The sequence below is a fragment of the Sceloporus undulatus genome, chromosome 4 (assembly GCF_019175285.1).
Source record: "Sceloporus undulatus isolate JIND9_A2432 ecotype Alabama chromosome 4, SceUnd_v1.1, whole genome shotgun sequence".
Classification (NCBI taxonomy): Eukaryota; Metazoa; Chordata; class Lepidosauria; order Squamata; family Phrynosomatidae; genus Sceloporus; species Sceloporus undulatus.
Genome location: NC_056525.1, coordinates 42,516,284 through 42,537,482, shown reverse-complemented (window position 1 = coordinate 42,537,482; position 21,199 = coordinate 42,516,284). Strand labels below are relative to the sequence as shown.

Here is a 21,199-nt window from a genome sequence, read left to right as displayed (position 1 = left end):
ATCCTGACATAGACTCAATTCAAAGCACTGCTAGAAAAGTGCCTGGATGGAAGATGGTGATCTATGCTATCTTGGACTCCATCATGGGAGGAAGACAGAGTATCAATCTAATAAATAATATTGAGGGCAAGAAAGGGGCCTGCATCTAGTTGCCCATGTCCTGTGACAGATTCTTTCATACTCAGATATTTTTCTGGTCTTATGTGCATAGTAGAGTTACAGTTAGAATTAGGGTGTGTCAAAACGAGCACAAGTAAGTGTGGTGTAGTGTGATAAAGGTGCTTGCAGAACACTGATAGCTCAAGCAAATTTTGCTACATTAGTAGAGCTTTAAAAAAAACTGTTCTACAGTCCCCAGCACCTGCAGTTGAAAAGATGATGGGTAGGCCTTTTCCTATAACCTTAGAGAGGCACTGTGAGTCAGAATAAATGGTGGAGACTGGCCCAGTGGCCTGAAAAGCTATAAAACAGGTAGAACATCTTCCAGAGGCTTCTACCATCCTGCCAGTATGTTGGCGAGTTGACTAGGAAAGATGGGAATGGAGTTCAGCAACAATTTGAGGGTTATAGGTTTCCCAGGCCTGGCACAGAAGTCTTCTTATGTTCTTATAATGTATGGTAGGGCTAATAACTATCCATTTAGACACAGTTTCTTTGAACTTCAACATTAATTCTTGTGCAGCTTTTCAGAGATGGAAAGATAAATCCTAGGATTGTTGGAAAAGGATTAAAATTTCTAGGCAAAAAACACAACCATAAAACCATAGAATTTAGGAAGTCTGCATTCAATAACATATTTTCATGTTTCTCTTTTAAAAGTGCAAGTAGTACAAATATTTGGGGATGGCAGCCTATGAAACTCAGTTGGCAGCCCCTGGGGATTTCACACCATTCAGCAGATTGTGTATACCCCCTTCACTGGCAAGGGTCCCAGTTGTGGTATTGCCCTAGGCTACTGTAAAGAGCCAACTAACTGCTGCATTTACAAAATGCCTGCATTTGTTTGGAGGAGCTTGCATTTCTTAAACATTGCTGTGAGGTAGAGCCCCAAGAGGCCTTTTCAGTCAAATCTATTTTGCCTGCAGTGCAGCTTCAAGTATTATATATTTGTCCAATTAGTGCCTCTCGATAAGTAGGTCTGCAGTCCTTTCCTATTGCCTGTTAACAGGCACACACCCTCACATGGGATGACTCTGAACAGTAGGAGGGCGAGGGGGGGTTGCTCCTAACGGGATTAAGTGCTGATTATTCTCCAGCTGGAGAGGGCATCTCTGATAATTGGATAAGTGTAAGAAAGGCCAATTAATTGTCACGCTCATGCCTGTTTGCACCTGTGGCTTCATTTGTCCTGCAGGGAAGGGATTCAGAAGGACTTGTTTATGCTTGAGCTAGGAAATGGGACTGAAAGGGATCTTATATGTATGTCTGGTGGTATCAACATGGTGGCAGTCAAATCTAATCACATTTGTTAGTGTTTCTTATCAAATGTGAACAAATCAGAGCATAAAAACACATTGAAAGCAGCAGGGCAGCAAAGCAATAATAAAGCAGATCCACTCCAGTCTATCTGATGCTGCTGGCAACCAATCAAGCAGTGTAATCCTGATCATGGTACTAACTGAGATGATAGTAAGCATAACCATTAAATTGCTCCCCTCACCCCGCTTGATTGTACTGCTTTCCCTGTGCCTTATTTGATAACATCTTGCCTGATGAAGAGAACTAGATATCTTTGGAAGCTTGCACACTATTTTGTGCACTTCTTTGGTTTAATAACACGTTTGTCCCAATATGGATTTGGAATTTATCTGACCACTAACACAGCTACTCTTGCTTATGTTAACTTGCACCACGGTTGATGCATGTCACTGGGCAGGACGTTGAGTTTATTTTCCTTTCTGACAAACATGTTTGAAAAGCCCTCCCCCCCCCCTTTTTTTTTTTAATTGGTTTGGCTCACACAGCTCCATTAAATTCTTCTCAGTTTATGGATACTGACAAAAAGGCTGTATTTTCTGTGAAAGTAAATAAATATATATTTTTTAAAAAATCAAGGCAGTTCTGCATGCAAGGAAAACATTAGTTCTGCAACCCATTCTGTATTCTGCACACTTGCATGTCTTATGATCACTGATTTGCACAGTTCAGTTTCTGGGAGCCATGGCATAGAATAGATGAAAGAGCTGAGGTGTGCAGGACACAAAAGACCTGACTCCTGATCACTAGAAACACTGTGTTCTCTTGTGTCTTCTAATCTTTCATCATGCATTACCCATACATTCTGCATCTTTGCTCTTAAGGGGATTAAAGTAGATTTGGGGTGGACTTTGTGGCCTTCCAGATTTTGTTGGAATTCAGTTCCCAGAATCCTTCACCATTGGCTATCCTGGCTAGGACTGATGGGAGTTTCAGTCCACCAAGATTTAGAGGACCACACCTCCATCCCTGCTTTAAGGGTGACAGATTTGGGACTCGTAGATTGTTGGAATCCACGCCCCCAAAATAGAATCACAGCCTCATGCTACAATGATAAAATGTAGCGATGAAACTGAAGGCATGTGTCTTGATGCCCAAAAGAGTTGCTGGCCCAGAAATTTCCAAACTTTGATTCCGAACAGTCGCTGAAGGTAGCCTTAAGAAGAGTATGTACAGGATGAAACATGCCAGGCTTTTTCAACTAATAAAGCAACCATATTTTGAGCATATTGAGACATGTTTGCACTTTTCTCACCTTCAGATGTGTCTGCAGTGGGTTTTTTTTCCTGCTTCTTCAACAATAATAGAATATTCAGTCATGAGTGGATATTGGCAGAAAAAACTGCATACTGGATGTGCTGAAACCCTATAGGACATTCTGCACTGTTACAGACAGGGTCTTGCAAAGACATTCAGCACATGGAGCCTCTGCCATATCTATACTATATCTCTATACCAGATCACAGGCTACTTGTTATGTGTAGCTTTGCTGATGTTGCTGAAACTCAAGTCATTAATGGCCTTGTTTTTTGTTTTGGCTTGGGTGGTGGAGAGAGAGCTGAAATGGCTGGCTTACCCTACCATTAGTTGTTTTTGATGACATTGTTAGTGTGCCTCCTTTCCCACAAAACCAGGCCTCCTTTACTTACTGCTGCAGTGCAAATGTATAGGATTTCTGCTGGAGTTGGGGAGAAACAGCCCTATTTCTATATGATATGTGCCATATCATAACCCATTATCAGACTCTAGCTTGCTTACTTGCTGCCTGGTGTGTGCCAAGCTTCTACTAGAAGCTGTGGCTTTTGAAGAATAAGGTTTGTCCTTACTAGGAGTGGCCTGGATCTCGCTGAGCCTTGGCAGAGGCACCCATCTCACATTTCACAGCTGCATTTCTTGGCTATGAAGTGCTAGCACCAGCTTCTGAATGTTTTTGGCTTAATATATATGGAAAGAACAGCATCCAAGGGACATTGGTCTGACCCATGTTATGAGTTATTGAAGTATATCTCTCTGCTCGGTTTACTAACCGCTTTGTGGGAGTTTTTTGTGAGGGAAGACAGACTCCCTTTTCAGTGCTTCATTATAGGGAGCTCTTTAATAGCAGCTGGCTGTATTCCAACTTTCATGCAGCAGGGAGGTGGAAGAAGAGGGACATAAATTGGGTAAGGAGAAACAAAGCATTCACAAGCTTTTGAGCTTCAAAGGTTTGGCCTAGTAAAAGCTTTAGCCTTACCTAGTAGAAGAATCCTGTGAGTTTGTCAAATGAACTGAACTCCTAGTCAGCATTACAGTAAACTTATGAATTTGTTGTTTTAGACATGCAGGTGAGGAATGAGACTTGGGCACGTTACAGACCACCTAAAACGGGCGGTCTTGCGCCGCTGCCAGTTGCTGCGTCTGGGAACCGCAGCAGCCAAACTGCGTGGTTCTCGGGTGCAGCAAGAAAGAAGCGCAAAAATGGCGCTTCTTCCTGCGCCCCAGAAGAGGCGCCACAAGGCGTGCACTTGCGGCGCCACTTCCGGTGCATGATGTCCGGATGCTGTGCGTCCGTGACGTCAAAATGGCGCCGCTGCCATTTTGACATACTCGTTACGCGCGAGGGGCAAGGCGCATCAGGAAGCGCCGCCCCTCGCGTGTAACGACGGCGTCTCATTGGCCCGTCTGTAACACGCCTTGGGGAGTGATGTTTCTGCCCAATGAATCCCCAATTAATCTGGGAGATCCCCATACTCCCAGGACATTACCATTTTGTTGGAACTAATAATAATAATAGGTTGGTAGTAAGATGGTACACAAGTTTTTTGAAAATTAGAAGATGGAGACATGATAGTTGTGGATCAAGCAGAGTTGTTTTTAAGTAATTGTACTATTTACATCCCTTTGGAATATCTCACACTGCACACTTAAACCATGACAGGGGTTTTCCACTGTTCTTTGTCCTCAGTGTATAGTAATCATGCTGCCTCTGGAGTTGTCATTCTTAGCTGATATGGTTTGTAATCGTTGTCTGTAAATATAACTAATTAGTGGTCATTATATTTTCTTGTGGTAAATTCCAGAAACAACTTGTCCTGAGCATGCTGTAGTGTAGATCTTTCTCATTCTGGGGAGGGCCTAAAGCTTGATAAGCTATCCAGCAATGCTGTACTTACTCTCCATCAGAGGAAGCCAGTGTTGACAGCCTACTTTCCCAAGGGATGTTGATATTGGCTCTCATTATTCCCATGTTAAAAGATATAACAAATATGCTAAAAAGAAGTTAATATTCCCTCTAAAAATTGATTTTCTGCTTTTTGGCCTGGGCTAATGAGATTAAAATGGAACATTCTGAAGGAAAAGTTGGCAGTGGGGTGTCTGCTGAAGACACCTGACATCAACAGAATCAGCAAGGAGGCAGAGATGTAGCAGAGCTGGATGGCCATCAATCGAGAGTGCTTTGATTGTATATTCCTGCATGGAGGGGGTTAAAGTGGGTGGCACTTGTGGTTTCTTCTAACTATGATTCTGCGCATCATCTATTATTCTACCCAAAGATAATTTAGAGGACCTAATATTTTTTATTGTATGTCATAAGAAGAACCCTATTTGAATCCCTCTCATTCAATATAGTTTTCCCTCAAATATGACAAACTGCATATGCCTTGCAGAACATATTTATTTTTATTTATTTACTTATTATCCCACCTTTTTCTCAGCCAGGATTCAAGGCAGTCTAGAACAAGTTAAAACAAAGTTTGTTGTTGTGTGCCTTCAAGTCGTTTCCAACTTATGACACCCAAAGGCAACTCTATCAAGGGGCTTTCTTGGCAAGATTTGTTCAGAGGAGGTTTACCATTTCTTCCCCTGAGGCTGAGAGCATGTGACTTGTCCAAAATCACCCAGTGGGTTTCATGGTTGAGCTAGGAATTGAACCCTAGTCTCCAGAGTCATAGCCCAACACTCAAACCACTATGCCGTGTTGGCTCTTTTTAAAACAAAGTATAGCTAAAATAAAAGCTCTGTTAACACTAAAGCTAAAACAACGCCAACAATTTAACAACAGTTCTGGTTAAAAACACAAGTTTTAAAAGTTTAAAAAGCACATTTAAAACACCATAAAAAGATACAGACGCAACACACCTCATTAACAGCTACACCTGCTGCAACAAGCTAAAACCAAGGCTCCACCTAAATAAAAAAGTCTTTTGTTAACTGAACCTCCTGTGGAAGAGAGTTCCACAACATGCGAGCAGCTACCAGGAGGGTTCTGTTTCCTCACCAAATGAGCCTGTGATTGTGGTGAAAGCCAACATGATATCAGTAGTTTTGTAGAGTTCTTGGAAAGGTGCAGAAAAATGCAACCAAATGGATCAGAGGAATGGAGCAAAAGTCCTGTAAATATATGTTGTAGAGCAGGGGTAGGCAACCTGCGGCCCGCGGGCCGGATGCGGCCCGGCAAGGCCTTGGGACCGGCCCCAGCCCGGTCCTGCTGCCGATTGCCGCCGGGGCCTTTGGGGTCTTGCACGAGGGGTATGGTGGGGCAATTGTCTATAGAAGCCTGAGAAACATGCATTTATCTTAACATTTTTTAAAAAATCAGCCAATTTTTTTGCATTTCCTCCATTTTTTTAAAAAGTGCCCTCCATTTGAAAATTTTGTCCTACATTTGTCCCGGTTTATTTATTTATTTAATTTTTTAAAAATTTATTTATTTATTTATTTATTTATTGGCTTCGGCCCCCCAGTTGTCTGAGGGACAGCAACCCGGCCCCCGGCTCCAAAGGGTTGCCTACCCCTGTAGAGCCTGGAGCCTTTTGGCTTCAAAAAAAGCAAGCAAGAAGGACATGAAAGGAAGAAAGAAGAAATTTGTTTTTCTTCCTGTTCATGAACCTGGGATCATGAAATAGCAAATTCTGTGAGATTCAAGATAGACAAAAGGAGGCACTTCTTATCACAACACATGGTTTAAAAATTGAGAAAATTGATACCATAAGATGTAGTGATGGTCACTGATTTAGAAACCTTTAAGGATAATTAGGTAAATTCAAGAAGGCTCTCAATCACTACTAATCATGATGCTCACATACCATCTTTAGTGTAAGAAGCAGTATGCCTTTATGTATCAGTTGTTGAGAAACAACATTGGGAATAGGCTGCTGCTCTCCTGCCCTGCTTATGAGCTTCTCATCGGTGGCCGATGTGGGAAAACAGAATGCTGGACTAGGCAGTTTTTGGTCTGATTTGGTAGAACTCTGATATTCCTTTGTCACACAAGCTGCTTAGAGCATGAGTACATAGTTGATCCAGTTGAAGGTGCATTGATGTAAGCCAAATATTCTCTAATTTTCATTTCAGAGGATTATTAATACATAGGTAAAAGTAAAGGTAGTCCCTTGACATGAAAATCTAGTCATAACTGACTGTAGGAGTGGTGCTCATCTCCGTTACTAAGCCAAAGAGCAGCATGACTGCACCAAATACTGTTACCTTCTCACTGAAGTGGTACCTATCCATCTATTTGCATTTGCATGCTTTTGAACTGCTAAGTTGGCAGAGGCTGGGACTAGTGACAGGAGCACACCTCATCATGTAGCACTCTGGCCTTGAACTGCCAATCTTCCCATTGTCAGAACTGGCATCTTAACCACTAAGCCACTGAATCCCTTAATTAATTAATACATATACAATAGTAATTTGGAGTATTCAACAACCTACTACAATTGGTCCTCTATATCCATGTATATTTTTAATCCATGGCTTGATGATAATATTAAAAAATAAGATTAATTCCAAAAACCAAAGCTTGGTTTTGCCATTCCTTACAAGGGACACCATTTTACAGTGTCACTGTATATAATGGCATTTGAGCATCATCTGATTGTGGATCATGGGGGGTCCTGGAACCAACTCCAGTGAATAACAAGGGTTCACTGTAAAGAAAGGAGTGGAAGTGGCAAAAAGGAATGTAGAAGCACAAATCTGAACCAGCTGCATCTTCCCCCTCTGAACTGCCTCCCCCATCTTTCTCCTCCCCATTGGTAAGTAGGGATGCCTGATCTCTGAATCTGGCCCTTACTCTCTAGGTTTTGTGGATTATCTCCAGGTGGAAGAGGAGGGTGCAAATTCTTCTGTGTTGGTGGGCTCAGCTCCAGGCAAGAGGAAAGAACTATGTTTAATAGCACAGTTGTTAAAGCAGTAGCTTGCTACTGTTTGCAAGGGTTAATTGATTTCTTGTTGTGACTTGCAAAGACTCTTCAAAGGGTCTCTGTATTTACCTGTATACTCAACTGTAGGTAGAAGATTATGGATTTTGACATGACCCATGGATAGGTCAAGGGTAAAACCAAGGGGATGGAACAAAGGATGTAAAGGATGAAGCACAGAAAAACAGTGCTAAAGAATGTACAAATTCAAGCAGGCATAACTATTTGTGTTCATCCTAATGTCTGGATGGATGAGAGAGTAAAGGGGATTGGTGCTTTTAGGTGCTCCAAGAAGGGATTAAGTAGTCACTTTTCACTTTTCAGGGGATCATTTTTTTTTTATAAGAGTTGAAGTACAGTACAGTGGACCCTCCCCTTACACGGGTATCTGTTCTGGATCCCCCCAGGTAAGAGGAAATCTGTGTATGCTTGCAGCCCATTGGAACAATGGGGTGCGTGCTCATGGCTCGGGGCAGCGTGTGCGCCATAGGTGTGCGCACCATTGCTTTAATTGCAGCACAACTTCCACATAAGCTGGAAGCTGCATATAGTGTGCCCATGTATGGCATGGTCACATTGTACTTGCATTGACCCATGGATAAGTCAACCCAGTTTATTTAGGTCAATTTTTTGACTAAAATTTCTAGATTTCTACATGCGTATATATAGTACTTAGTTTGCTGCATCCTTCTGTTCCATTTGTCATAGAGTCAGGGTTCACAATCAGCTCTACTCTGTATCCTTGTTCTCACTAGAAGCAAGTAGACAAGATTTAAGTGTACCTTGTGTTCTCTCCCTGAGTAAGTGAGAAGGAATAATCCCCTCATTTCATCTTGCTCTGGGAAAAGCCCGTTTAGTTAAGATTTCTGTCTTTAATTCCAAACAGGAAAATAATTTCTCTGTGTATGTGTGTTTGAATGACAAACTCTGAGCAACAGTGGTTGATGTTTAATGTCTAATGACATCAGCAGCAGCCATCTAAATGTCAGATTTTGGCTCAGAAATCTCAGGGTCTGGGACAAGCCTAAACTGGCATATCTGTAGGTTAAGAGGGTATTCACAGCAGTCCCTCCCCAGGGCTTAACCTTTATAGAGTGAGAGATCTTAGACTGGACTGAAAGTACAAGAGAATAAGTGGTGTGGGACTCCTGCAAAGAGAGGCATATACACACATTAGCCACTAACAGGATCCTGCCCCAAGAGTTATGACATTATTTTAAACCATCCTTTTAATGCACAAATGGACAGGGAAGAAGAGACCCTAATCTTTATTGGGAGCCCAGTGACTTGGAAGAATTATAGTGTGATTGTCTACTTGCATGAAATAATGGTCTGCTTTTGTCTGTCTTACAAAGGTGGTGCATTTGTAAAGCTGTAGCTGAAGTGATTAAGATGTAATCATTTCTATGGGGCCTTGCACTGAGTTATGCTTTTCTTTAGCTTGAAAGCTCATTCCCTTGGATGGAAATCTTTGGACTGTGACTGTATGATTGAGAAGCAAAAATGCATTCCAACTTGCTACAAAGAAATCCTACCCTTTGTTATCTCAGATGTGACATCATATTTTCCATACTGTGCTCTTCTCCGCACCCCATCTTTGTGTCTTTGTCTGTATGATGGGCTTTGTTTATTCACTGAATGTCAGACAGCATTCTTTAACTGTAGATCTGTGTTGGTTCCAATGTTGTTGTTGTTGTCTGCCTTCAAATCATTTCCAACTTACGAGGTGACCCTATGATGGGCTTTTCTTGGCAGGATTTATTCAGAGAAGGTTTGCCATTGCTTTCTGCTGAGGCAGAGAGCATATGGCTATCTCAAGATCACCCAGTGGGTTCATGGCCAAGCAGGGAATTGAACCCTAGTCTCCAGATCCCTAGTCCACCACTCAAACCACTATGGCATGCTGGCTCCTATGTTAACTGGGTCTATTTGTTTGATTTCAAGATTTCATTCATTTCTTGGAAATAATTCCTTTTTTCATTCAATTAATACAAAGTATCACTCTATGAAAGTATGCCTTTAATGCACAAATTATGCTTTTCTTGTAACCTTAGCACTCTAGTGTGCACAGAAATAGACTTATTACACTTGCCTACCCTCTGAATACTGTCCCATAATGTGTTCAAACTATATTTGATATAAGTCCCATTGTGATGTGATGGGTGATGATTTATGAGCCTGTATGCTCTGTATTATCATCCTATCTGCATTATTGCTATTTCTTTCTGATCATACCTTTATTTTCCTTCATTCCTTGCCTCCCATCTCATTCTTTTGAAATGGAGAAGTCTGAAGGAAAGTGTTGTCAGTCTCACCAAGTCTCTCTCCCAAAATGCAGATGTCTCAGAAGTGTTAGATTACATTCCGCCATCACCCCAGCCAACATGTTAATGGTCTAAATGATTAGAGGAGTAGGCCAATTCATATGAAGGGCACTAGCTGGGGAAGGCTGCATTAAACTTAGGTCTGATGGGCATACATGTGTCTGCCTGTGTGTCTGAGAGAGAGAGAGAGAGAGAGAGAGAGAACAGTGGTGGGGAGAAAACCACACTGGTAAAATGGACCCCACTCCTGTCAGTTTCAGACGGGCTGTGGCCTGGGGAACAATACCCATGGTCACAGAAGAAGAATTGGCTAAGCAATCATAGTGGTTAGTAGCCATCTTGAGTCCCAATTTTGGGGAATGGTGAGGTGGTGATGATGAATATGATGATGATGCCTTCCACTAGTCATTTTGCATTAATCCTTTTTCTCTTTGGTTTCAGAATTCTTTGAAGAAAAGAGGATCACGTTCCCTTGGGAAGGCAGACAAAAAGCCACCCACCCAGGTATCTACATAATGAATATATAGATTTGCCACCACTGATACCCTTTTCAAGGTGGCTGGCAGTATGTGTTTGGTTTATATAGTGCTCTACTGGTAACTAATATGAAAATCAAGTTGCTTAACTTGAGAGCAGCATTCCTACTCTCTTAATCTCAAAAAGGGAGGTCAGTGAGACAGAAACATGATTTGCATGAAGAAGATCCCAGGTCCAGTTCTTGGTATCTTGGGAATCAAACCTCAGAAATGGTTGTGACCTGAACCAGGAAGAATGAATTCTAGTCAGAGTGGATTGCAGTGGCCTTTCTGGGCCAAAGGATTTGACTTGCTGTTGTGAAGCATCATATGTATATGTTTTATATATTTTATGTCATTTTATACTGTTTCTAGCTATATGATTTTAATTGTTTTAAATTTTTTATTATAAATTTTTAAAAATAATTTTATCTGTGAGCCACTTTGTGTCCCTTTCTGGGAGAAATGTGGCATTGAAATGAAATGAAATGAATAAATAAAACAGTTGGAATATAGCTCCTGATCTTGGGTTTGTTCAACTTTTTTATCTTTGTTTTACCATGAGGAGCCAATTCTTTTTCCTCTGGTATGAAGGTTATTAAAATAATATTTTCACTAGAGGGGATGTCGTTATTTCTATCATGGTATCATAACAACATGGGGTGAGAAGGCCTGAAGGGAATATTTTTGTAGGCAGACAGGACAGAGAGTGTTGCTTTGTTTAGCTTTCATAAGATCAGAGTTTGGAAAAGTTACTTTTTGTATTACAGTGCCCTGAATCCCCTGGCCAACATAAACATGGCTGTGCACGCTAGGAGACTGCAGGAACTATAGTCCAAAAAAGTAACTTTTGCATGCTCTTCATGAAATGCCATTCTTATTGTTATTATTCTGACAGAATTGCATGGAATAGTATATAATGCCCTGGGTTAGCAAGGGGCAGCAGGCCTATATAGTTTCAAATGTTTCAGCATGCCCACCTGCTTCACTATGTTGGCCAGTTGTAATATTTGTTGGTGAAAAACATGTTTTAATTGTTAAAAATTTAAAGGGGAATCATCTGGTCCAGTGATGGAAAAGGTCAAAGCTAAAGGTTGAACCATACAGCAATGATTTTTTTGTTTTGTTTTGTTCCTGTGCAATTCCTTTTTTAAAAAAAATAATCCTGAAAGCTAATGCCTGAATTAATAGAAAGAAGAACAGGCTGACAAAGGCGGGATACAGACGGGCAAAAAGGGGTGTGTTCATGACGTCATGATAGAAATAACGACATCCCTTCAGACGGCCCTTACCTGAATGCCGCCATGAACACGCCGCCCGCATGCCCCAAGTGGGAAGAAGCGGCATTAAAAAGGTGCCACTTTTCCCCGCTTCTTTTCTATATAGTGCGCAGCTGCGCATCTCTGTCTATAAGCTATTGCACCGGTACGCCAGAATTGCTACGCCGCTAATTTAAGTTGCCCATTTAAAAGTTCCGTGTCTGCTACGTCGCATAATGAGTCGGGATCCTGGAACATGCGCAGTTTGCAGTCAGGCTTTAATTGCAGCGTCAGATGCCATGCAGGTGTGGAAGCTGCAGCACAGCTGCAGCGCATTTTAAGACTCCTAACCCTAACCCTAACCCTAACCCTAGAGCAACATGTACGCATGTGCTGCTAGAATTGTGGAAAGTTTGGAATTTAAAGTGAACCCCTACACACATTCCTGTGCCATTTTCACCTAACAATAAAAAAAACGCTAAAACTTTAAATATTTACATATGTACAAGGGAGGTGATGGGGGATGGCAGGGGGACAGCGGTGGCAGCGGCGACAGCTGTGGCTGTGCATTGCAGATTCATCAAGAGCGCGGGGACCAAAGGAGAGGAGGCATCCATGATGCTGGTGACACTAGCAACGTGCAAGAGGACAAGGATGCCAACACCAGCTGATCACCAGCTGGCAGGAGACCACCATTGTTCTTGGGCAGGGCGGGGGGAAAAGTTTAAAGAGGCTTGGGTGCTTTAAATGTGCACATAGGCTTTCTGCCGCCTGTGCTGAGCGCCGCAGCTGCGCATCCACCAGCCGGCAAAAGAAAAAAAAAGCCCCGTTTTTGGCCGCCCGTGAGGAAGCTGCCTCTCTCTTTGCGGCGTCCTCCGAGGCGGCAGTATGGAAACTGCGGGTCAGAAACGGCCCCAGGTGAGGCGTCTTCACTGCCCCCCATGTGGAAGCCCCATACACCTGAGCCACGCCCCCGGGGCGGGCGGTCTGGAGGCTCCGTATTCAGCAGAATACACCTCCAAGACGTCTTCCCCTGCCCGTCTGTATCCCGCCAAAGTCTTTTGATGGCATGTCATTTGATATTTGAATTTTACTAGTTAAATGTTCTGCAGCACATTGTATAACCCTGAATACCACTGAAATACAGTGCGCCCGCATTATATGTGGGCACGCTTTACGCAGTCTTGAGCATAGGCGCTCAAGCCACGGGGCGCGTGTGGGGTGGCGCATCCCATTCATATGAATGGGCATGCGCGTCCATGGCGCCCCTTGCACCGCCACGCACGAGCCGCATTGTTTTCAATGGGGCTCGAGCATAGGCGGAATTCGCCTTATGCGGTGGGGTCCGGAACGGATCCCCCGTGTAAGGCGAGGGCCGACTGTACAGTGGTACCCCGGGTTACGAAATTAATTCGTTCCGCCGCCGCTTTCGTAACCCGGAATACTTCGCAAGCCGAAAAACCCATTGGCGCTAATGGGGAAAAGCCGCGATTTCGTGTGAAATAGCGCCGAAAAGCACCAAAAAATTTTTCGTAACCCGAAAAAACCTTCGTAACCCGGAACAGTTTTTTTAATTGGATTTTTTTCGTAACCCAGAAATTTCGTAAGGTGGCGCATTCGTATCCCGGGGTACCACTGTATATGTAATATATTATCCAGATTCCCCACAACAATACCAAGAAGCATTGATGCAAAGGCAATAAGTTGGTGGCAGGAAAAATAGAGAACTGGAAAAAATCCAGTTCATTGCACTGTACTGGCCATTTTTAAATTGATTATATGCCACCTTCTTATTCAGTGCTAAGGCCAAAATTGTTCTTATATTCTGTATATAGTCGCCTCTCCTAACTCATGCATCACAGATCTGTTAGCTTGGAAATCCATGGAGGGGCGGCCTCAACTACTCTTAATGGGGCATGCCCTCATGCATGTGCACACAGGCACACACATGAGCACGCATGGTCACACACCTCATTTAAGCCTATTTGGCTTGAATATGTGCGAGCCTCTGTTTTTGCGGGGTGGGGGTGGAGCGGATCCCCCACGTAAATGGAGGGTCAGCTGTATAGCCATTTGTTTAACCAGAAGTTGGGGGAAGTTGTATAATTCCCTTGAAACTGATGGCACCTTCCTGATTTTGGCTTAATAATAATAATAATAATAATAATAATAATTTGTATACCGCCCTATGGCAAACCAATCCGGGCGGTTGACAACAGTAAAATATAAAATATAACAATTAAAAACACTTTATCCCTCCCCCCCCCTTAAGACAGTATTAAACAGTATAAGATATTAAAAACACAGTATCAAAGCATAAAAACAACAATTAAAAACTAAAAACCCTGATATCCCTCTGTTGATCCTCAACCATCACTAAGATGGGGCCATGGGAGGAATGAAGGAATCAGGGAACCTGGGCCAGGATGGTTAATCTGGAAAGGCCTGCCGGAAGAGATCCGTCTTGACCGCTTTTTTAAAGCTGTCTAATGATGTTATCTGACGGATCTCATCCGGCAGGTCGTTCCAGAGTTTGTAACTTGGCTAATATATTTTACACTTTGCTCAGAGACTTTCAGCATGGGGCACAGAATATATTCACAGAATAAACTGGAGCAGCAAGAGCTTTATGTGCTTAACAGAAATAATAAGAGAGATATGGCTCTTGAGAAATGGTCTTCCTCAAACTTTTGTGCAGTACCTTCAGCAAGATTCTATGCTACACTTGGGCTGCAACTAAAGGGTGGGTATAGCGAATCAATGCAAGACAATGTGGAAACACAAGACAATGTGAGCAGCACGAGGAACTCTTATCTCTTCATGGATAAGTGAAACCATATTAAATTAAACCAGGTTAAACAGGGTCTTTTTTGAAAGTATATTGTCTTGTGAGTCACATCAGTCCTCTCTCCATTTTTTTGTTATCCAAAAAAAGACATAGTATGCATAGAGAAGATATAATACACTAGGAAAAAGGAAACACTGTGATCTGGATCAGTTTGTTTTGAATTTCCAACCCCCTCAGCTATTTCTGAAATTTCTTAGACTTGCAATGCAATGAAAAGAATCTTACCAGGAAATTAGAAGGTTGTCTATTTTCTATGTGAAGCTAGATGCTGGCTCTGTAGTGGGTAGCTCCAAGATGATGGTTTATGTAGTAGATGCACATAGTACTATATTTACAGTTGCAAACCACTTAGGGAGTACTTAAGTGTACTGATAAGTGGTGTAGAAATGTATTTGCTATTGCCATTGCTATTGAGCTCTGCAAATCTGTCTTTCATTTTCAAGAACTTGGAATTCTGTTATGCAAATTTGGGCGATGTCCATAACTGAATTAAATTTAAATTAAGGGTAGGTTGCCAGTTGTTTGGGACTACAGCTCTTACAGTCTATAGCAGTTGGTCATGCTAATGGGAGACGTAGACCACAACATCCAAAAGTCAAAGTCTCCCCACCCCAAATTCAAATGCTTCATGCAGTTTACGAAATTATACATTTTAAAGTGGTGTTTTAAAATGTATGTTTTTAATCAGAGAATGTGGAAAGGGGAGAGAAGTGTCAAAAAAAAGGATGTTGGGGAGACAGATATGAGTATAAAAAAGAACAGAGATTTAGACTTGTCAGAAGCTGTTTAAAAGTTCTTTATTGAAAAAGTGTTGTTCCTTGGCCACTTAACACTCCTCTTTTGGTTCGCTTGAGTTATATCACATGCCTTTATTGAATTGTATTATAAATTGCTCTTGGATAGTATATCAGGTAAGCACCAGCATGGTTTGGCAGTTTGAGTGTTGGACTATGACTCTGAAAACCAAGGTTCAAATCACTGGTCTGCCATGGAAACACTTCGGGTGACCTTAGAAAAGTCATACTCTCTCAATCCAAAGGGAGGCAAAGGCAAATCCTCCCTGAACAAATCTTGCCAAGAAAACCTGGTGATACGTTCGCATTAGGGTCACCATAAGTCAGAATTAAGTTGAAGGCACACAACATACACACAGGTGCTGTATGCTGTATATCAAAGGAAGGAACTGGGAAAACTACCTCTGAGGATTCCTTGCTGAAAAAAACCCTGTGAAATTCATGGGGTTGTTGTAAGTCGACAGGTGACTGTCAACAGGCATGCATGCATGTATACTCACACAGAACTGTTTATCCAGGGCAGTCTAAAATTGCCTCAAGCAGACAAGAAATTGCCATCAGAAACAATGAATATGCCTTTGTGCAATATCTTCTCCCTGTTTACCCAGCCAAAGAGACCATACTTCATCTTTAGTGTTATAATCACAACCATGCAGATTTCTAGATCCCTTGTGTTTGGCCACCCAGCCAGAAGTAAAGGCTTTTACTGGTCTTCTCACTATCATGCAGTTTGTATGCTAGTTTTCACCTTCATAGGAAAACAGATTCCTTTTACAGCATTCATCAACATGAAGCATGCGGTGGGGGTGGGAGATGGATATAAATGTTTAGCAACTGTGTCTGGTGCCTACTAATAACAGGTCACCTGAGTTGAGTGTGTACTCATCCCACATACCTACTAACATTTGTATGGTGAGTAGTAGTCCATAGAAAGAATTATCTAGGGCAGCACCAGATGCGTAATTCTCAGTACAATTTGTTTTGGTCCTTTGGTAACGATTCTTCAATATCACCTTATACTAGCTCCAGAGGGGATGGTCTTCCACATGACCCAGTTAATATTAAAGCATCAAGCTAAGAATAGAAAGAACTACTAACGTTCATATTCTTATGTTCTTATGTTTTTCTTGAATTTGAACTGTTTGAAAGATACAGAGTATTTGAAAACTAGGCCCCATGAGAATTATGGATTGAAAGCTACTTTGCTGTGCAGGCTTCCATTGAACTCTAGTGCCAAGGCTGTGCCTAGCATTCTTAAGATGGCATGAATTTTCTGTTTGCTTGCACTGAAGGATAACAGCCACTGTCTTTCCTTTCAAAAGGTCCCCCCCCCGCCGCGGTGAATTTCTGATTCCCTTTTCCACCACTTGCTTAATCTGTGTCTGAACCTGATGCAGTAAATTTTTTGTAAGCATAATACAACAATGTAAAACATTTTAGGGAGTCAATAATAGCTGTCTTTTTTCAACTGTGGCTGATGCAATGTCAGGCATGGCGGTTGCAACTGAATGCACTCACTGTATTGGCCATCTGGAAGGCAGGTCCTGAATGCCTCATAGAGAATTTTTTTTTCCCTTGGGATTTGTCAGTTTTCTGTCCCTCACTGAACTATGAAAACAGGAAATGAACTAATTTTATAAGCAACAGTCATTTTTTTATGAAGTAATATTCCTTGAAGGGAAAAAATTCAAATCCCTACATTGCCACTGGGAGTTTAAGCAAAGATATTTCCAAACTCTGTAGTATTTCCTAATGGCTTTCTACATCTTGGAGTGGCTGGGGGTGGAGAGTAGCTGGAAAGTATATTAGAGCAGATTTTTTCACTCTGCCCTCATTTTTTTTTTTTTGCAGGAATGAGAACAGATCTAGCAGTGAGCATTGTCTTTTAATCATATTTTCCTGCATCTTTTGGAAAGAGTGAGAAACATACTTGCAACTATGACAACTAATTTATTCTTTCTGATCATGCTCTGGGGCCTTTCATAAGCAACCGTTTCTCTTTTTGTACATGTTCCTGTGTCTTGATTCTCATAGCTTGTTGCTTTCTTGGACTACAGCAATCAGAATCATGGCTGCTGGATTTTAGTTGCACAGTACTCCAGAAAGTTGGAATTAGCCTTGTTTTTTTCTGCAGGCTTTATTAAGGAGCAAAAGGGCTGAAGCTCTCCAGTTAGGCACTCTCAAAGAAATATGTTACCCACTTCCAATTTCCAAGTGTCCCTCACTCCAAGATCATATTATATAATGCCAGAGCCAAATCAAATGTGAATAAGAAACAAATGGAACAAAATTGTGTTTGAAGAGCCCTCGTAAAATTTTTATATCTTTCTCTTTCTGCGTGTATGCACAGGAAGAAGGCTAACTGCATGTTGTAATTTGAACCTAAGCACCTAACTCAAAAGCCCTAAGGGCATCAGATCCCATCTGATCTTGGAAGTTAAGCAGGGTCAGCCATGGCTAGTATTTGGATGGGAGATTATCAATGAATACCAGGTGCTGTAGGCTATATTTCAGAGGAAAGAACTGGCAAAACAGCCTCAATATTCCTTCCCTAAGAAAGCCCTATGAAATTAGTAAGGTCAGCATAAGCATCAAGTCAACAGATGACTTGAAGGCACGTACACAGACAGACATACACACATACAGTACATACTTGGGGGGGCCTGGAAAAGCAGGGTTCCCAGTTGCACGATGAGAACCTTCAATTAATCTAACTGTGCATGTGTAGGATTAATGCAAACGTTCAAGTGAGGTTTACCACGAAGTAGTGTTTGCTGCTTTGATCTTGCATCACTCCCTACATGTGTTCTCTCACCATGGTAATGTTGTTAGAATACAGATTTCTTCTTCATGGTCTCTGCGAATCATACAAATGGGTTGTACTGCGCCTATGCAGTGCTGCTCGGAAAACTTTTGGAATCACTGGGCAAAGTTAACTTTGCAACTTTTTGGTGGTAGCTCCGCCCATCCCTTATAAGTCCCTTGTGCTCCCGCTCTTTCTCCAGTTCCTTTTTTATGCTGCATTAGCTGCTTCAGGAACTTTGCTTCTGCTTAATTCGGTTGTTTCACTGGATTTTAAAAACCTGGTTGATTTAACTTGTTGGTTTTTAGCTCTACTGCTGGTGCTATTTTTGCACCCTAAGACCTGAACTGAAAGGGCAAAACATACATATGTGTATGTATGTAAGTATCATTTTGTGAGGGCTAGTGTGATCTAATGGTTTTGAGCACTGGATTGGGACACTGGGAGACCATGGTTCAAATCCTGTCTCAGCCGTGGAAACCAATTGGGTGACCTTTGGCAAGTCATACTCTCTCAGCTTCAGAGGATGGCAATGACAAATCCCTTCTGAAGAAACGTGCCAAGAAAACCCTATGATAGGCACAGAATGACAACAACATGTATCATTTTACCATCCATGAATGTATGACCCAAGGCTATGCACTGGATCTGTTTTGTATCTGTAAAATGTATCCAATAGATTCAGCTGCTCAAGTGAAGGGGAAACATAGTCTGTGCCACTAAGTTAAAGAGATGAATGCCCGAAGCAACAATTGGTAGCAGATTTCCACCCTCCTGCTTGTCTCTTCTGTGTGATATGGATGGAAATGTATGTAGTTAGGATGTCTGTTTGAGCTGTTGCACCTTTCAAGAGATGTTAGAGTAGTCTTCTTTTCTTAAAACACAGAATAGGATGCAAAAAGTGCCATTTTTCATAATGCTTGCAACATTTGTTTGGTCTTAATCCTAGGAGGACAATGCAGACCTCAAGTGTCAATTGCATTTTGCAAAGGAGGAGTCTGCTCTGATGTGCAAGAAGCTGACAAAGTTAGCCAAAGAAAATGACAGTATGAAGGAGGAGCTGACAAAATATCGTTCCTTGTATGGGGACCTGGAAAGCTCACTCTCCACAGAGGAGCTGGCTGATTCCCCTCATTCTCGAGAAGCAGAACTGAAGGTCCATCTGAAACTTGTCGAAGAAGAAGCCAACATTTTGAGCCGAAGGATAGTGGAGCTTGAAGTTGAAAACCGAGGGCTAAGGGCAGAGATGGACGACATGAAGGGGCAAGGAGACAAAGAACTGTTAGGCCAGGACATCCAGTTTGCCTTTTCCATGACAAATTGTGGGGAATCTGGGGAGAGTGTGGTTGAGCTCAGACGGCACTTGCAGTTTGTGGAGGAGGAGGCAGATCTGTTGAGGCGCTCACTGATGGAGCTAGAAGACCAGAACAAGCTCCTCATGAATGAGCTTAATAAGTACAAGTCAGACCATGACTTAGACATTACTCTGTCTGAGGACAGCTGCTCAGTGATCAGTGAGACCTCACAAGAAGAACTGGCTACTGCCAAAGTCCAAATCAGTGAGCTAAGTGGTAAGGTCAAGAAGCTGCAATATGAAAACCGTGTCCTGCTCTCTAACCTGCAGCGCTGTGACCTTGCCTCTTGTCAGACCACTCGGCCCATGCTGGAGACAGATGCTGAGGCAGGTGACTCAGCCCAGTGCATCCCAACCTCACTTTGGAGAGAGATGCCTATTGGGGGAGAGCATGATGCTAAGGAGAGAGCGCCTGGGAATGGGTTCAGCAAGTCTCATGAAAGCAGCCCCACCCGGTTTCATCACTCCAAGGATGTTGAGACCCTCCTTGACATCAGGGACCAGGCTGCTCTTGTTAGCAAAGCCATCGATGTCTTGATTTCTGATGCCAACGGTTTTACCTCTAGCCTCAAGCTGTGCATGGACAACGATTGTTCAGAGCTAGTGTTGGGCGAGGCCATGGATAATGAAAGTACCACTGATTCTAAGCTGATCAGTGCCATTTTGATGCGGCTTGGAGTCCTTCAGCAGGAGCTAAACACCTTTATGAGGAAGGTGGACCATATTGGAGGCTACATGAAAGACCAGAAAGATTCCCAGCCAAGCTCCAGCTCCCAGGATTCCATGAAGGAAACTCTACGGAAAGGGCATGGCTCTGAAATCCAGGTGAGGGTTACCCTGAGCTCTTGACAGTGATTCTTTGGCAGTTATTATTGCTTTATTTGCCATGCTGTTTTCTCCTGCTTTAACAGATCAGAACCTCCCTTTTGCTGTAACTACCCTTTTCTACCTCCTCAGAGTGAAATGACAAAACTAACAACTGGCTCGCTGCATGGAATTGAAGCCAGTGACAAGATAGGACTCTGGTCTAGTGGAGTGTGCGTGGGCAGGAGCTGAATTGCCTAGAAAAGTTGCAGATAATGCTGAATATTTAGTGTCAAGTGTGCAAAACAGAGAAATGTCACAGTCCCTGCCTTTAATAGATGGGCTCACACATTAATTTTTGAGGCACCGAAGCTAGCATACAAGGATCTTTCCAAGTCATTTTACAGATGGAGAGAACTGGCATGAAAGACCCCCTTTTCCCAGCACAATTTTTTAAAAATTAACTAGATGAAGGAATATGTTCTCATCCCCAGTGTAAATTCTGCCCCAAACTCTGTGTGTGTGTATTTTAGTTGTTAGTAAGTAAGTAAGTAAGTAAGTAAAATTTTATTTGTATACCGCCTTTCTAAGACCAAGGCGGTTTCCAACATTCCACATAACAATAACAATATGACAATATGTCAATATAAACAGTATAAAATCACAAAAACATAACATTAAAAACCTTATACAATAAAAACCACCACTCATGCCAGCTGACATGCTGACGAAGGTTGTTGGAGAGAAAAGCATTTTGTCTATATCCATCCCCTTTCTACATCTCAGTGGAGTGGAATTTACATTGCGGAAAGACAACTGAAAGAAAGTGGTAAACACCCT

General features: G+C 42.2%; 1 protein-coding gene across 2 annotated transcripts in view; it reads left to right on the top strand.

Moving 5' to 3' along the window:
• Positions 1-21,199, top strand: part of SOGA1 (suppressor of glucose, autophagy associated 1) — a 113,843-nt gene that overhangs the window by 55,736 nt on the left and 36,908 nt on the right. For both annotated transcript variants that reach the window (XM_042463058.1, XM_042463057.1), the window contains exons 4-5: positions 10,424-10,486; positions 19,151-20,380. In XM_042463058.1, the coding sequence (XP_042318992.1) occupies positions 10,424-10,486; positions 19,151-20,380 (1,293 nt within the window). The remainder of the gene's footprint in view (positions 1-10,423; positions 10,487-19,150; positions 20,381-21,199) is intronic.